The sequence below is a fragment of the Myotis yumanensis genome, unplaced genomic scaffold (genome assembly GCF_028538775.1).
Source record: "Myotis yumanensis isolate MYYU_CA2020_CCGP unplaced genomic scaffold, mMyoYum1.0.hap1 SCAF_12, whole genome shotgun sequence".
Lineage (NCBI taxonomy): Eukaryota > Metazoa > Chordata > Mammalia > Chiroptera > Vespertilionidae > Myotis > Myotis yumanensis.
Genome location: NW_027223763.1, coordinates 5,260,068 through 5,275,452, shown reverse-complemented (window position 1 = coordinate 5,275,452; position 15,385 = coordinate 5,260,068). Strand labels below are relative to the sequence as shown.

Below are 15,385 nucleotides of genomic sequence, written 5' to 3'. Positions count from 1 at the left end.
TATTCTTTACAGAGAGGAAGGAGAGGGATAGAGATTTAGAAACATCAATGAGAGAGAAACATCGATCAGCTGCCTCCTGCACACTCCCCACTGGGTATGTGCCTGCAACCAAGGTACATGCCCTTGACCGGAATCGAACCTGGGACCACTGAGTCCGCAGGCTGACGCTTTATCCACTGAGCCAAACCGGTTAGAGTGCAATGTGATACTTAATAGATATTTGTAAATTGTTCCCGTGCAAGTACTCACGATTTCAGTTAGATCAGTGGTTCTCAACCTTCTGGCCCTTTAAATACAGTTCCTCATGTTGTGACCCAACCATAAAATTATTTTCGTTGCTACTCCATAACTGTAATGTTGCTACTGTTATGAATCGTAATGTTGTAAATATCTGATATGGAGGATGGTCTTAGGCGACCCCTGTGAAAGGGTCTTTCGACCGCCAAAGGGGTCGCGACCCACAGGTTGAGAACCACTGAGTTAGATGGTATTGATTACCCGTGGCGCTGCCAGGATGGACTTTGCAGAGGTGTACCACGTAGTTAGGCATGCTCCCACGGGTAGGGTTGCAGTGCAAGAGGGCATTACAGGAACCAGAAAGACTGAGGATGAGGAGAGGAGGAAGAGCCTTCATCCTCTGCCTGCCCGCCCGCTTTCTCCTCTGAGCCCTGAGGGGAGATGGAAGGGGACATTATTTCTGACTTGTCCGGGTGGTGCTTGCCCGGGAGTGCAGGGTGGAGCTTTGTTATGTGAGTGTTTGCAGCTGTGATTATGGGAGCAGTGGCCTAGGTCCTAGACCGGAGCGTCTTTCCTCGCCCAGCTCTGTAGCGATTCCGCACTTGGCTTATGGGCTGGCATTAGATAGAGCGGGTTTCTACTTGATGAAAGTGTGCCTTTCAGTGACGAGGGTGTGGAAGCCTCAAAGCAAAAGGCTTCCCAACACCAGTACCCCCCGCCCCTGCCCCGGGGGTGCTTCTCACCTGTCGCTGGAGGAGGGCTCAGTGAAGGGTGTGTTTCTCGGCCTTCCACCCTCTGGGCTCTGACTATCCTCTCATTAAATAGGTTCAAAACGGGGTGGGAGGCATTTTCCCTTTAATTCCACTTCCTCCTCTTTTTTATATCTTAAATTTTTTTAAAGTATGTTTTTATTTATTTTGGAGAGGAAGAGTTAGAAACGTGGATGAGAGAGAAACATAGATCAGCTGCCTCCTACAGGCCCCCTACTGGGGATCCAGCCCGAAACCCTGGCATTTGCCCTGACCAGAAATCGAACCGGCGACCTCTTGGTGCATGGGTCGATGGTCAACCACTGATCACACTGGCTGGGCCAGTCTTAATTCTTACAGAGCAAAGTTTGATCAACGATGACATGAGTGGGCAATGACCTTATCAGTCTGACCTCCAGGTAGTTTTTCTGCTGACAAGTATTCTTTCAGAAATGTATTTCAGATGGCTTTGTGAATAGCAAAGCTCTTATTTCTGAAAGGGCCGGAGACAGTGGTGTCTGCCTTCTGAATCCTATGCACACCCACACTGGTTGAAAATGTCACCTGGGTGTATCGTAGGGGCATTTGAGATCCTGAGTCCCTGCATCCAAGTTGTCCTTACCCCACCAGCCCCTCCCCCTTTTCTTACTCCCTATAAGATTATGGGCATCACAGTGCAATGCCAAGGCAGTTTCTTTTGGATAAAACTAGGGATCTCAGAACTAGGGATCTCTTTGTGAGATCCCAAGAGAAACATGGTTTTTAAGAAGTAGCTACGTTGACCGAAAGAAAGCTAATTCATTGGTTTACTTTTCCATCTCGTGAGGGCTATTGCCCTTAAGTCAAGGGGACACTTAAAAAGAACTGCAACCCAGTAACCATAATTAGAAATTAAATTATTCATCTACTTGAATGTTAAAAACTGTCTCAGCTGCCAGCATTTGTTAAGTCGAATATGTTTTCTGGGCTGTTCTCCTGTAGTGTGGGCAGGAAGAAGACACTCACTGGCCTTTAAACGGTTTTTCTCTCCAAACACTTGTTTTAATTGTAATTTTCACCATTTTCTTTTCACTCTTCATCAAGAAAAATTAATCATTGAGTTGGTCTAATTGTGCACTTGGGTCTTTTCATGGCTTTCTTGTGGTTGATACCTTTAATTAATGCCTCTGCTCAGAATTTTGACAGATTCCTTTAAGATAATTTTGGTTGACAATTGGGAACTAATGAATGGTACTTGAATCTCAGATTTCTGTCCCTTAATTGACAGACACTTGATTAGTTTTGCTTTTCTGCTTTCCTCCTCTACATAGTCTGCTCGCCTGATGGTTCACACCGTGGCCACCTTTAATTCCATCAAGGTAAGGAAGCACGGCTGCTCCTGCCTCCCGCTCTCCTCTCCGCTTCCTTCTCCTCTCGCACGCAGCTCTTGTCCTAATTAATGCGTGAGCTGTAGCACGCGTCACTCTCCTTGCTCTGAGGGTGTCCTGGCAAATATTAACTCTGCTTGTGCACCAAGGTTCACTTTTCCACCAAAAACTCGCCAGGTCTTACCAGAGTTAGCCTTCCCGTAGGTTCCAGTAGGGCCTGGAGCTGCAAGGACAGCTGTGGCTGTCCCTCTGGCCTCCTCACAGCAGAGGTTGAGCCTCCCTTTCTGGACCCGAGGGTGGCTTGTCTCCGGCAGACAAAGTCCGCAGCGCTGCCACGCTTCTCGGGCCTGGTGATGGGACAGCGGGCTCATGTTCAGGAGCCGTGGACTCAGGTTTGTCCACTAGGCAGTCATGCATGAAGCACTTGCTATGTGTTGGGTACTGGCCTGGGAGCTGACAGTGAGGATGAGTCAGCAGCATCTCCTGCTGTTTCCAAGGTGATTCCAGATCAGGGATGGAGTGTTCACGCCGTCGGACATGGCTAGCTGTGGCAAGGTTGTGGCCGCCTGGATTTTGCTGTAGTTCTGTCCAAATGTTTTCAACTGGGAAGGCTGGAGAGAGAACATTCTCTGTGCCCCAGCCTTTCCTTTCATGTGAAACCACCAGTGTTTTGGCCTTTTCCCCAGAGTCTGGGGAGGCCTGACAGAGAGGGGTTGCCAAAGAGCTGACGCATCACTGTCCTGCAGGAGCTGAACGAGCGGTGGCGGTCCCTGCAGCAACTGGCCGAGGAGCGCAGCCAGCTCTTGGGCAGCGCCCATGAGGTGCAGAGGTTCCACAGGTGAGCAGCAGCGCAGGGCTGGGAGGGGACACTGCCGCCGCCCCCACACCTGCTGACGCTTCAGAGTGACAGCTGGAGCTGGTTGGCATTTGTGCTCTGGCCCCTGGGCCTGTGTGTGACGGATGGGGCGAGTGCTTGGTAAATCCTGCTGAGGGAGTGAGTGTATCTGCGCTTGGACTAGTGGTGGACCCTTGACAGCTGTGCCCGTGCCGGCTAAGAATAGTGAAGGCAGCTGTCTCGGCACTGACTAACATGAACGTGTGTCTCGCCTGTAGAGATGCTGACGAAACTAAAGAATGGATTGAGGAGAAGAACCAGGCTCTAAACACAGACAATTATGGCCACGATCTGGCCAGCGTCCAAGCCCTGCAGCGCAAGCACGAGGGCTTTGAGAGGGACCTCGCGGCTCTCGGAGACAAGGTGGGAGCCGCAGAGTCCTCTTCTGCATTCGTGCCCGCGGCAGCTCTTAGGTTCCGTGGAGCAGATCCCTGAGCTCTTGCTTCCTCACCTCTCCTCCCCCAGGTAAACTCCCTTGGGGACACAGCCGAGCGCCTGATCCAGTCCCACCCCGAGTCCGCAGAGGACCTGCAGGAGAAGTGCACCGAGTTAAACCAGGCGTGGAGCAGCCTGGGGAAGCGTGCGGACCAGCGCAAGGCCAAGCTGGGCGACTCCCACGACCTGCAGCGCTTCCTGAGCGACTTCCGGTAAAGCATGCAGCATTCACTCAGCCCCGGGGCAGGGGGCCTCTCAGGGGTCATTTCCTTCAAACTACTGACTGCCAGAAAGGCAAAAATCAGTCTCTTCTTCCGCCAAGTGTGTGCGCGCAGAGGCACACACAGCTCCCCTCCCCTGCCAAGCACTGTTTCTTCCTTAAACAGAGTTTTCACTTAATACGGATATGGCTTAGTCTTCTCCATTTTCCTTATTTAGAAACATTTCAAGTCTGCTGAGAAATGGGGAGAATTCACAGTGCACACCCAGGATACCCTTCACCTGTCCCTAACTTTTTGTGACATTTGCTTTATCTCTAAATCTGTGCTTTGGTTTCTCTGAACCACATGACAGTAGGTTGCAGGTGCCTGGTATTTACCTCCAGTCCTTCAGCGGGCAGCTCCCGGGAGCAAGGTCTCCTCCCACCTGCCTGCATTTGGATGGCCACTAAGAAGCCCCGCGCTAAGACAGCAGGATTTGGTTGGCTCGTGTAGTTCCTTCCATTCATCTCAGATCTGCCTCACAGGCAGGGCTTTTTTTAAGAATATATATAGATATATTTTATTGATTTTTTTACAGAGAGGAAGGGAAAGGGATAGAGAGTTAGAAACATCGATGAGGGAGAAACATCGACCAGCTGCCTCCTGCACACCCCCTACTGGGGATGTGCCCGCAACCAAGGTACATGCCCTTGACTGGAATCGAACCTGGGACCCTTGAATCCGCAGGCCGACGCTCTACCCACTGAACCAAACCGGTCAGGGCTTGCAGGGCTTATGTTTTGATCGAGGATCTAGTTGAGAGTTACTGTCTGCATTTGGTAGGCTGGTCTCCGTCATCTAGAGCAGAACCCCTCTGCCCTCGGTCACTGACCTTCCTGAAAGCCCAGGGCAGTCGTCTTGTGGAATGTCCCATGATCTGGGACCTCAGTCTTTTTAAGGCTGCATAGCCTTCTACTTGTTTAGTAGTACCATTTAGGACAAGCGTTTCTTTTGTATGTCTTTGTGCTAACGGTGCTCTCCCACGCTCCTGTCTTGTGTGTGTTTGCCGGGGCATGTCCTCTGCTGGGATGGGAGCAGGCCCATGTGCTCTTCGCCTTCAGGGCCTCTGGTAGGAGGTCCCGGTCGTGTTTTGTTTTCTTTGAAGTAAAAGTCATGAAATAGTCACTTTAGTGTATTCAGTGTCATGCAACCACCCACTCTCTAGTTTTGAAACTTCATCACCCTAGAACATGGGGAACATCCGACCCGAGGGCCATATAAAGCCTGAGAAATCATTTGGTCTGGCCCTGCCAAGACATTAGGGGGTGAGTTAATTAAATGTTTGACCAAATATAGCAGGCTGGGTTTTTTTTTTAGAGAGAGAGAATTTTTATTATTTTAAATGTATTTACTGATTTCAGAGAGGGAGAAAGAGAAACATCAATGATGAGAGGAAATCATTGATTGTCTGCCTCCTGCATGCCCCACACTGGGGATCTAGCCCACAACCCAAGCATGTGCCCTTGACCAGAATTGAATCCAGGACCCTTCAGTCTACAGTCCTATGCTCTATCCACTGAGCCAGACCAGCAAGGGCTAGCAGGCTAATTTTTAAGTGGATAATTTTGTATGGCCCAAGACTGATGTTACAAACATCCAGTTGGCCCTTGGCAGAGAAAAGATTCCCCACCCCTGGCCTAGAAGAACACCCAGACCCCATAAGTAATCACTCCCCATTGAATCTGCCTCATGTTTCCATGGACTTGTCTTTCTGGGTGTGTGATGTAAAGGAAGCATATGACGTGTGGCCTTACACATGGATTTCTGTGCCCGTGTATGTGGACATCTGTGAGCAGCTGGATTAAATGCATGCATGGACCTAGGACTTTTAAGGCTCAATCCTAAAGAAGGCGTTGTCATTTGAAGCTGTAACCACAGCTGTTGTCTCTGTTAGAACCTACTACTCCGTAGGATGGAAAGGTTCTTAGTTATGAAGCTATTCATTTTTCCTCGACGGAATTTTTTATTTTTTAAAAATATGTCAATAACTTGAACAAGAGGCTTTGACATAACTTTGCTCAGAGATCTGGCCCCATTTGGTAGATTGACTGGATTCACCCCAAATAGCCTTCTGAGACAAGAGTTGCTAGTTGTCTCTTTCCTGGGCAGCAAGCCTGCTTGCCAAATAATGTAATGACTGCTCCTCTGTGGGTCTGGTTTCCAGGGACCTCATGTCTTGGATTAATGGGATACGAGGGTTGGTGTCCTCAGACGAGCTAGCCAAGGATGTCACCGGAGCGGAAGCTTTGCTGGAACGACACCAGGTGGGTAGACCTGCCTGCTGAGGAGCAGACTTGGTTGCTCTGCTGGGCCGGGGGGACCTCGGCGTCCCCCCTGCCCCCGTCACCCTTTGTTGTGAGCTGGTGGTTGACATTAGAGTGAGCATCTTCTGCCCGTTACCTAATCCCTTCCCTCCTCTTGGCAGGAACACCGGACAGAAATTGATGCCAGGGCTGGCACTTTCCAGGCATTTGAGCAGTTTGGGCAGCAGCTGTTGGCCCATGGGCACTATGCCAGCCCAGAGATCAAGGAGAAACTAGATATTCTAGATCAGGAGCGTGCAGATCTGGAGAAGGCCTGGGCGCAGCGCAGGATGATGTTGGACCAGTGCCTGGAACTGCAGGTGAGTGCGCTGGACAGTAGCTTCCTGTGTGCCACAGGGGTTCAGGCCCGGTGTTTCCTTGCAAAGGCTCTGCCTTCTCACTGTCTCACCCTTCTTTAGCTGTTTCATCGGGACTGTGAGCAAGCAGAGAACTGGATGGCCGCCCGGGAGGCCTTTTTGAATACAGAAGACAAAGGGGACTCACTGGACAGTGTGGAGGCCCTGATCAAAAAACATGAGGACTTTGACAAAGCCATTAATGTCCAGGTGAGGCCTTCGTACCTAAGAGTCTGAACTGGATTTTTCCCGATTGACATCTTTATTGTTTGGTTGGTTTTTATTCTTTTTTATCATTATTGATTTTAGGGAGGGAGGGAGGGAGGGGGGAAGAGAGAAACATCAATGTGAGAGAGCTACATTGATTCGGTATCAAACCTGAAACCTGGGTATTGTGCCCTGATTGGGAATTGAACCGTTGACCTTCTGGAATGACACTCCAACCACCTGAGCCACACCAAACAGGGCCCAATTGACTTTTTTTTTTTTTTTTTTAATAGAGAGGTGGGCGGGGAGAGAAACATCGATGGGAGAAACATCCATCGACTGCCTCCTGCACACCCCATACTGGAGATTGAGCCCCCAACCTGGGCATGTGCCCTGACCAGTAATCGAACTGGCAACTTCTTGGTGCATGGGACACTCAACCAACTGAGCCACACCGGCTGGGCCCAACTGACATCTTCGATGACTTTTCCTCCTTTACTCTGTTAACAACTAGAATAAAAAGTAGTTATTGGTTTGATTAATTCAGCTGGAGAGCTCTGGCAGCTTCCTCAAATGACAGTGCTCAGCACTGACTACATGAAGGAAGCAGTGTAGCCACCAGTACATCTCCCAGGATCGCCTGTGCAGCCCAGGAGATGAGTTACACCAGTAGTTTTCTTAACTTTACACAGACATTCTGAGGTTTTGGTCATGGGAAGCCACAGGGAAAAGGTTATTGAGAGAGGGAAGGAAATAAAGCTGTGGGGCCCTGGCCATTGTGTCTCGGTTGGAGCACTGACCATCCACCAAAGGGTCCTGAGTTTGATTCCCGATCGGGGCACATGCCTAGGTTGCAGGTTCACTCCCCAGTTGGGGCCCATGTGGGGGCATCCAGCTGGTGTGTCTCACATCAGGGTCTCTAATACATACACACTAGCGTCAATAAACATTCTCAGGTGAGGATGGGGGTGGGATTAGGGTTAGGGTTAGGGAACACACTAGCGGAAATCAGAAAGAGATAAAATACTTTGATTTATAAATCACTTTGTTGAAAATCTGACCACCTTTTCCACTTAAGCCTCGTTTTGTATGTGACATTTACTGGTGTCCTAGCCCCCTGCCCCACCCCAGTGTGACCTGGAATCTTGAGTTAAACTCTACTCTAGTAATGATTGAAATCAAGCTTTCTTCTGGCTTTTACACTCCTCCTTCTAAAGTGTCAGTGTATTCTGATCCTGCACCAGCTAGTTCTTGGTCACCCAAAATAACCGCGCTCTGCGCGAGACCTGCAGTCCAGGGCGGGCAGAGCCGCCTCGCCCACCCTGACCTCACGCCTCCGCTTGCCCGCAGGAGGAGAAGATTGCCGCTCTGCAGTCCTTTGCTGACCAGCTCATCGCTGCCGGCCACTATGCCAAAGGCGACATTTCTAGCCGGCGCAATGAGGTTTTGGACAGGTGGGTGCTCCGTGGTGCTGACAGATCCCACCACACCTGTGGGAGAGCCCTGGCCAGTCTTGTTTGAGGCGTGCTCACATTGGGTCTCTGTTTCTCTTGCTCAGGTGGCGACGTCTTAAAGCCCAGATGATTGAAAAAAGGTCAAAGCTGGGAGAATCGCAAACCCTCCAGCAGTTCAGCCGGGACGTGGATGAGATCGAGGCTTGGATCAGCGAAAAATTACAGACCGCAAGCGATGAGTCCTACAAGGACCCCACGAACATCCAGGTGAGCTGGACCGGCTGGCTGTTGTCTCCAAAGTAGCCGAGGCCCTTGCGTAGGTTGTGTTAAATATGGCATCTGTGAGAGGGGAGTGCCTGTGAAACTAGCTCCTGGTGCCCATGGGGAAGCCATTGGACATTGTCCTGATAAGTTGAGCTGGTGTGAAGTTGTCACCTGCTCCGTCTCTATTGAAATGGCCCGTATCTGCTAAAAGTCTGTAGAGTCCCCTTCTGTTTGCTGTCCCCAAATGCTCAGCTTCCCAGGGGAAGTATGACAGCAAAATGAGTTTCTGTTTAATAGCTGATTTGTGTGTTCACATCAGTGTACTGAACTCTTGTTATTTCAATCTGTTTTTGTAGCTTTCCAAGCTGCTGGTAAGTTTTTTTGTCTCTCAAAGTTTTAGTTAAATGAGCTCCAGTATTTGTGTTCTGTATAGATCCTTGTTTTCGTGGTCACATGCAGTCTGCTGGTGTCTCTTCATCCATCCTTTCATTTCTAATCATCCATCACACTCCATCCAAGTGTCCCTGTGGGATGTGGCTTCTCTGTTGTCATTAGCCTGCACCCCTTCATTCCCCGTCCCCTCTCCCAGTGTATCAGGCAGGCAAGTTCTGTGCAATGTTTGATTTGGGGGGCACTAGTTGACTGCTTTCTTGCCAGAGGGGCTTCTTTTAAAAAATGAAATAATCAGCTTTTCTGTGTAGACGTGGGCTCGTGGCCCTCAGTGGCCTAGGGCCGTGGGTCTAGTGGGGGGTGAAAGTTTTGTGCTGGTCACGGGAGAGGGACAGTGCGGGATCCTCAGAGAGGCAGACGATCTGCTCCCAACCCTAAGAGGAGCCAGCGGGAAGGGCTGAGCAAAAAGTGGGCATTACCCAAGGAATGGTGAAAGGGACGTTTCCATCCACATGGAGCTCGGAAATTGCATACGTGGATGGAAGAAATGAAGAAATAGAATAGATGGGATTCGAAACCAAAGAGCCATCAGAACAAGAAGAGGGAAATTGGGCTTGGTCAGGACTTGGGCTACTTGAGACCTTGTTGCTCTTGTTCCAAGGCACAGGCACCTGGGGACACGGCAGGGTCACTTGGTGTCAGTGCTGTGCTCAGCCAGCCAGGTGGCTCCATCCTTTGACAGTTGCTGCCCCTGAAATGAAACATTTGATGCAGAATTCTTCCCCACCTGTACTGCTTTTTTCTTTTAGTTCTTTTCCCCCCAAATAACATTCTCCATGAGACGCTGCGTTTCTCACCCAGAATTGTGCCACAGCTATGTCCTCGCACTTGTCTCTTGTGTTCCCGTGCCTCCTGGTCCTTTGTGGTTTAAAATAAAAACACTGTTAGGCCCCAGGATCAGGAGCCCATCCAGCATCAGGAGCCACCACTCCCCGCCCTCTCTTTTCTTAGCAAAGCGAAGTCCCTACCTGGACTCAAGCCTGGATTTTTACAATATCCAGGAGTTTTGATAACGACAGCTACTAAATGAGAAGCCAGCGAAGCCACAGTCTGCCACAGAGGGTCAGCCGGCCCTCCATATGCATTGCTTCGTAGTGACGCTGCCGTAGATGATGAGAGATCTGTATGTGTGTCATTGTCAGAGTTCTGTCCACTAAGGAGAACCTCATGGATGGAAATTGATGTTCAAGTAGATTCAATACTTCAATTGGCCATTGAGATTTCAGCAAAATGTTAGAAAGTATATAATTCCAGGACTTCACTCCCAAATAGCCAGTCCTGTATTTAAGATCAACTCAGCTCACTGTTCTGAGCTGGTGCCCTTACTTTCGCTGCCCCAACCCCTAAAACAGCCACAGGTTCTTCGGTTGCCTTCTCTCAAAATGTTGGCACTTTCCCCCAGGTCTTTAAGTTTGCTGCCACTCCCTCCCTTCTGAGAGCCCCTCCCCCCTGGGAAGATGTAAGTGAGGCCCAGGCTTTGAAAGGTGGTTTTGGTGTTTTTAGAGCAAGCACCAGAAGCACCAGGCCTTCGAAGCAGAGCTGCACGCCAATGCCGACCGGATCCGCGGCGTCATCGACACCGGCAACTCCCTGATTGAGCGCGGGGCCTGTGCCGGCAGCGAGGATGCTGTGAAGGTAGGGGCCCCAGCTCCACGCAGGCTCAGGGACAAGAGGGGCTGGTTTCAGCGCATCAGAAGGCTTCGGGCTGCATACGATGGGGACACGAGTGAGATTGGCTGCTCTGAGTGTCTCCCCTTCTCTCAAGTGTGTCAGGTCGGCTTTAGCAGAGCAGGTTCTTCGTGGATTTCGCCATCTCTGAGGGCTCCTTCTCTTCCCCAGGCCCGTCTGGCTGCCTTAGCTGACCAGTGGCAGTTCCTGGTGCAGAAGTCAGCTGAAAAGAGCCAGAAACTGAAAGAAGCCAACAAACAGCAGAACTTTAACACCGGAATCAAGGACTTTGACTTCTGGCTCTCCGAGGTAACGCCGAGATGTCTAGTCATTTTGGATAGTAGTTTAGTCAGCAAACGTAAAGCCATGGAAAGTCAGGGCTCTCCCCACTCCCCTTTTAGCAGAGTCTTCACTATCAGATGAGAGCTGTGCAGGGCTGAGAAGTAGTGCGAAGGGATGTTTAGAGTAGAGTAAGCTTATTTTTGATGGGCCTTGGACTAGAGACCACTCCTCCATAGGGAGTGTAGTGAGCAGGAAGCCAGAGTTAGCAGTGTGCTCTGTAGGAGCGTTGGAGAATACAGAAAGTGTAACAATAGCAATGTTTAGAACCCACTGCGCTATCCATGTCTAGTCTACATATTCACTTGAATACTTGTGTGGCTGTATTTTTATATATAGTTGGGCTCACGATGTAATTTTTATTAGTATGTATTGGGAGTGTTATCCCCAAGTCCCTAGTAATTCCTCCTAAACATTTGAATAGCTACCCAAGTCCAAGTTGTGCCATCATGTAATCATTCCCATGTGGTTGGACATTCAGGTCTTCCAGGTTTGGGGCACTATACGTTGTGCTGCAGTGAGCATCCCTGTGTAGTAATCTCTGCCCACGCTGCTAAGCCTTTCCCTTGCAGAGTTTCCTTGAAGTGGGATTGCTCTGCATTGTGCTATCAAACCTCTTTAAGGCTCAGTGACCCTGCCTTAAGCTGTAGCATTTAAACTCACAGGCGCTTGAGGTTTTGATTGACAGAAAGAGAGAGCATGTTAGGCCGTGTGGGCTGATACAGGCTGAGCATAACAGTAACGCGTGATTGAGAGGTGTGCTGCCCTGTAAACTAAGACCCGAATAACAGCTGAGCAGCCGGGTTTTCCAGAACTCAGCGTGCACCATACCGTAGCCTTTCCTTTTGTCTTTCACTGCCAGGTGGAGGCCCTTCTGGCGTCTGAAGATTACGGCAAAGATCTGGCTTCTGTAAACAACTTGCTAAAAAAACATCAGCTGCTGGAGGCGGATATATCTGCCCACGAGGTGAGCAGAGGGGTGGCCAGGCCAGTGTTTGGACGCGGTTGTGCATTTGGGACAGGAGAGGGGTGTCTGTCACTCCAAGCCGAGGGCCTCAAACATTGTAGTCTTGGGGCCACTTTATACTCTGAACGTTATTGAGGGGCCCTGAGGAGTGTGTGGGCTTTATTTATCAATATTCATCATTATTAAAAGTAAATAAATTTTAAAAGTTAAATTGTACTAATGCATATCAATGGGTTACATACTATATGACTTCATTTATATAACATTCTTGAAATGACAAGTTAGAGGCGGGGAACAAATTAGTGGTTGCCAGGGGTTGGGAATGGGGAGGTGTGCAGCTGTAAGGTACAAGGAAGTTCATTCGTGCTAACAGAACAACACCAGTGCCTTGATTTTGGTGGTGATTACACACATCTACACATAAGATAAAATTGCATGGAACGACATGCACAAATGAATGCATGTGAAAAAGGGTGGAATCTGAGTAAGGGCAGTGGGCCGGTTCCACCAATGCAGTGGAATGGCTGGTTTTGTTCCTGTGCTGTAGGAGACACTACAGTGGAGAGAGGATGCATAAACTGAGCTGTTTTTGCCACTTCCTGGGGAATCCATAAATTTATTAATTAATTTAAAATAAGACACTACAAGCTAACATTTTTATGAATTATTACTAAATTTTTCCAAAAACAGAAATAAAGCAAGAGTGGCATTGGTTGTATTTTTGCCAATCTCTCTAATGTCCAGCTTCATAGAAGATGGCTGGCTTCCCAGAGCTGCTCCTGAACTCAGTTAGTTGTGGTGTGTCATCTGAAAATACAGCCTCTCACAGGTAGTTCGAGAAGGGAGCCCTATTTCAATTCAGATAATTAATGTGAATATTTGCTGCTACACCAGACTCAGTAAGTGGTCGTTTCTTAGAGGTTAGTTGCAAAATGGACTCTTAAGCTTTACCGGGTTTTATGCTGTTTTCTCTTAAAATGTACTGGTCCATGTTGGACTTTGAATGGATCTTCTTCTTTTTTTTAATATATTTTTATTGAATTTTTACAGAGAGGAAGGGAGAGAGAGAGAGAGTTGGAAACATCAATGAGAAACATAGATCAACTGCCTCCTACACGCCCCCTACTGGGGCTCAAGCCTGCAACCAAGGTACATGCCTTGACTGGAATTGAACCTGGGACCCTTTAGTCTGAAGGCCAACACTATCCACTGAGCCAAACCGGTCAGGGCATTGAATGGATCTTTCACCCATGCACGAGTTACAGAATCATCTGGAAAATACTGGTTCGCTGAGTTATGTAGATCTTCTAAATTGGACACATTTCATTATATCTTCGCATTAGTTTACATCACAACCAGTCTCAACACAAAAGTCGTGCCTACTGGAAAGCTGACAAGCTCATTGAAGGAGACAAAAATTTTCCAAAATTATATTTTCTCATGAAAATTTTATCAGCAACAAACTCAGGTGTCCTTAAAGTGACAGATTCACTTTTATTATTCTCAGCACAGTATTTGTGAGATCCCAGTCTGAGTGGCCATAGTTTGTCTGTTGGTTACCTTTCAAGTGACGTGGTGTCTGTGAAAACGTGGCTCGTGAGCTCGCACCACGTGCTTTCCCAGGAAGGTCGTTGAACTTGAGTCTGCAGCAGAAGGGTGTGCTTTCCCTTTGTCACTCAGGCTTTTAAGTGGCATGGCCTCAAAGAGGGATATTTAGTACAGTTGATGGCTTTTGCTGCTTTTTAAAATATTTTTTATCATAAGTTTGTTTTAAAGAGGCATCTTATAATACATACAAAACATTTTCTAATGATAGAAGTTTGATTATATCACAAAAGATATATAAGTCAGCCAGAAATCCCAAAACCTTACTCCATAGTATCATATCCAAGTGTGCAAAAATGGATAATATTATTTTGATGAATTTTGAATTCAGTCAACTGCTAAGTCACAGGATACAAGATCTGGGTTGAACTTTTTCTTAAATAGTTTGCATAGGCAGACACTGGTTTGCTGGGCAGTTTCCTGTCTTGTCATTCCCTGGTGAGCAGGAAGCGGAGGGGTACCAAACAGTGCCCATGTCCTCCTTGAACTACGCTGCTCCTGCTGCCTATGGCAATGGCTCGGAAGCAGGCGGGCATCCTCACGAGAGGGGGAGGAAATCCCCACAGCAGTGGCGGCAGAAAACAGCCAGTGTGCTGTTTCCACGGGGAAAAGTAAAGGCAGAGAGGCCAACGAAATTCCTGAACCCAGAAGCAACCCTAACATAACTAAGTAATGACCTCTTCATGAAACACTCCTCTGAGAGGAGAAAAACCAAAACTACCAGTTTTTAAATTCTTAATGGAAAAACAATAAAACCACAGATTGGAGCCATGGAGGTAAAATTTTTGTTGCTGTTTAAAGGGTGTCTGTGAGGCAGCCCTTTTTCCTGGGAGTGCAGGGCAGTGAAGAGTCAGCTTCTGTGTGCAGTTTGCCTGCCCTGAGCTAAGGCATCAGCACCCCACGCCATTGCTGTCGCCCATCAGTGCAAACAAACACAGTTGTGTTGTTATGAACATAGTTTTGACCTTGTAGAACCCAGGGGACCGCACACCACACTTGGAGAATATCCACACTCCACACCAAATGTATCGTAAACCAGCCTTCGGCACTGAGAACGTCCTGGGCTGTTACTTTCAAGCAGGTATTCCTGGGGACCCAGATTTCTGACCCCTCCATCACTTCCCCTCCCCCAGGATCGCCTGAAGGACCTGAACAGCCAGGCAGACAGCCTGATGACCAGCAGCGCCTTCGACACCTCCCAAGTGAAGGACAAGCGGGACACCATCAACAGTCGTTTCCAGAAGATCAAGAGCATGGCAGCCTCCCGGCGGGCCAAGCTGAATGAGTCCCATCGCCTGCACCAGTTCTTCCGGGACATGGACGACGAGGAGTCCTGGATCAAGTACGTGCTCCTGGACTTCGAGCTCGGGGCCTCTAGGACACCCCTGGAGCCTTGAATGGCAGAGGAACCATGGGGCTGAGTGAGTCAGGTCCAGGCTATCTGGCCATGAGATTTGGTCGCTCCTGGACTGTGTGGCGAGACAGGGAAGTGGCAGAAAGGGCCTGGCCTCCCAGCCACGCTGTGCTGGGTCCCAGCTCCACCACTCACTGTGGAACGCCTCCGTTCCTTCCCATGTCCAGGTCAGCAGTGACAGTGGTCAGCGATGGCCTCCGAATGGTGGTGACACATGATGGTTACACTAGACCTGCCCTGAGATCGCTGGGGTACATCACTTCTTGAAGGAAGGAGAGGAGATTGCTTTTAATCCTCTCTCCCCCACAAAATTTTAGTCTACGTTTTCTAGTTGATGACGCATATAAATGGACAATTTTAAGGAGGGGGGAATATCTTAATTCCTCACTTTAAAAATTATATCAATGTCTTTATA

General features: G+C 48.9%; 1 protein-coding gene across 8 annotated transcripts in view; it reads left to right on the top strand.

Moving 5' to 3' along the window:
- Positions 1 to 15,385, top strand: part of SPTAN1 (spectrin alpha, non-erythrocytic 1) — a 60,654-nt gene that overhangs the window by 33,222 nt on the left and 12,047 nt on the right. For 5 of the 8 annotated variants that reach the window (XM_070430533.1, XM_070430537.1, XM_070430534.1 and 2 more), the window contains 14 exons: positions 2,297 to 2,344; positions 3,100 to 3,191; positions 3,467 to 3,611; positions 3,714 to 3,895; positions 6,108 to 6,207; positions 6,369 to 6,566; positions 6,666 to 6,812; positions 8,160 to 8,263; positions 8,368 to 8,530; positions 8,884 to 8,898; positions 10,481 to 10,612; positions 10,817 to 10,954; positions 11,847 to 11,951; positions 14,690 to 14,898. In XM_070430533.1, the coding sequence (XP_070286634.1) occupies positions 2,297 to 2,344; positions 3,100 to 3,191; positions 3,467 to 3,611; positions 3,714 to 3,895; positions 6,108 to 6,207; positions 6,369 to 6,566; positions 6,666 to 6,812; positions 8,160 to 8,263; positions 8,368 to 8,530; positions 8,884 to 8,898; positions 10,481 to 10,612; positions 10,817 to 10,954; positions 11,847 to 11,951; positions 14,690 to 14,898 (1,778 nt within the window). The remainder of the gene's footprint in view (positions 1 to 2,296; positions 2,345 to 3,099; positions 3,192 to 3,466; positions 3,612 to 3,713; positions 3,896 to 6,107; positions 6,208 to 6,368; positions 6,567 to 6,665; positions 6,813 to 8,159; positions 8,264 to 8,367; positions 8,531 to 8,883; positions 8,899 to 10,480; positions 10,613 to 10,816; positions 10,955 to 11,846; positions 11,952 to 14,689; positions 14,899 to 15,385) is intronic. The other 3 variants (XM_070430539.1, XM_070430536.1, XM_070430532.1) reach the window with 1 other exon arrangement.